We start from the raw sequence: 1914 nt of genomic DNA on the forward strand, positions 1-1914 counted from the left end.
ATGTGGTTAACCTGTCCAGAATGGTACGGGCGTTGAGGGCACGGTTGCCCCAACAGGGCCGCCAGCCTTTGGTGGTCTTTGGGACAAGCTGAAGTGGCGAGGCCCATGGGCATTAGAAGCTGCGGGCGATTCCCTCACGGAGCATGGGTTCAAACTCAGCTTTGGCTATGCGCATGTGGTCTGGGGCAAGGCGACGGGCACGGCAGAAAACCGGGGGGTCCGGGGTGGTGCGAATGTAGTGCACAGTGGTGTGCTGCACATCACGTGGCAACCCGCTAGGGCGCGTCAAACGGGGAAATTCGGCGAGCATGGCGTGGTACGGGGAATTGTTTTCAACACATAGTACTTTGATGCTTGGCTGGTGTGTAGTCGTTCGCTATCCTGGCGAAGAATATCCCGTTGTCGCATCGATGAGATGGTCGTGGTGGCAGTCCGGAAGCAGGATGTAGTGAGTCAAAAAGTCTGAGCCGATCGTTGGCTCTATGACGTCGGCGATGGCAAAATTCCAATGAAGGCCACGGCGTAGGTTTTTAAGCTGGACGTGCTGGCGGAGCGAGCCGTAAGTCTTCATTGTGAATCGGTTTGCCGCGCTTAGCTCGAAAGGCGTAGGAGGACGGGTACGTTGAAGATGGGCTCGTGGGTAGCAGCAAATGTCGGAAACGCTGTCGACAAGGAACCACTACTTTGTAATTTAGTCGGTGACGCAGATGCGATGGCCTCCAGGTTGGCAGCTCGCAGCCATGCCTACGAGCCGCCGTTGTTTCCCTTATGTCCAGCGGAGCAGGGTGGTCGACATTGTCGAGCTCTGTCTCCGAAGCTTCGATGGTAGTAGCACCGGTCGTCGTCACCAGGCTCCTGCAACCGGGTTGTGTTACGGTCACGGTTTTGCGAGTGGCGCGTCGGCAAGTGTTGATCCAGGCGTCGTTGAATAGAGCTGAACTGTCGATTGATATCGTCGATACGGCGCGAAAGCTCTGGTGTTCAGCGGTGCAGCGACAGCCTGGACGGCGGGCGACAACTGCGGCAGAGACCTCGATGACGCGATCAGTGATCCCGGCAACTTGGTCGAGAGGTAGCGTAAACTGAGCCTGCAGAATTGCCTGGGCGTGCGGTACAAGTTGCTGAAGCCAAAGTGCTCACAGGAAGGAATCCTGGACTTCCACGTTGCCCGCGAGAGCACGCATGTGGTGGATGAGCTGCAAAGGATTACGCTCGGCAAGTTCTGCGGACTGAAGTTGTTGCACCTTCTGGTTTTCCGAGAGTGGCAGGCGGCGGATGAGTTCAGTCTTGAGGTGTTCGTAAATGTTGGCTGTTGGCGGTTTGGCAAGGATACCCCGGACCTCGTTGGCGTAGCGGGCATCGAGGTGGGCGACGACACAATTGTAGCGGGTCCGGTCTTGTGTGATGTGCGCGAGGGCGAACTGGGCCTCGACTTGGGCGAACCATAGCTCGGGCGAGTCGGCCCAAACGTCGGAAGCTTGACAGCGGGGCAACATGCTGGATGCCGTCTGCCGGGGTTCTGACGTCCTCGGTGGAGCCGGCAGGATGCTGCTGCACGGAATCATTGGGTTGGTTGTGCCGTTCCTGAAGCTGTTGCTCTTGCTTCTCGATCATCTCTTGCTGCGTGTGAAGCTGCTTCTGGAGAAGCTCCAGCTTTCGTTGAAGGGCGTCTTGTTCGTCCATGGGAATGTGTAATTGTCCGTTGTCCGGGTCAACAGATGGGGGATGTCGTGTCTGCCGAAGGACGAATCCCAACATAAAAACTTAACTGTTTATTCGATTAACGGTGGCAGCGGATGAGCATACGAAAGCTAGGCCCATCTCTGTAGCGGAAGGGAAAAAGCGACACTTCGCATCCGGGCAGCCTGTTTTTGTAGCCACCGTTGGTGACACATACTTCGTGTGACGCAGCGG

The 1914-nt window shown here is 56.8% G+C and overlaps 1 protein-coding gene across 1 annotated transcript; it reads right to left on the minus strand.

The window, feature by feature from the left end:
• Positions 1–1136: 1136 nt before the first annotated feature.
• Positions 1137–1565, minus strand: LOC126543582 (uncharacterized). The gene has a single exon (XM_050190692.1). It carries the CDS (start codon positions 1563–1565, stop codon positions 1137–1139), a length of 429 nt encoding a protein of 142 aa, XP_050046649.1.
• Positions 1566–1914: the final 349 nt, after the last annotated feature.

This window comes from Dermacentor andersoni, chromosome 10 (genome assembly GCF_023375885.2).
Source record: "Dermacentor andersoni chromosome 10, qqDerAnde1_hic_scaffold, whole genome shotgun sequence".
NCBI classification, from domain to species: domain Eukaryota; kingdom Metazoa; phylum Arthropoda; class Arachnida; order Ixodida; family Ixodidae; genus Dermacentor; species Dermacentor andersoni.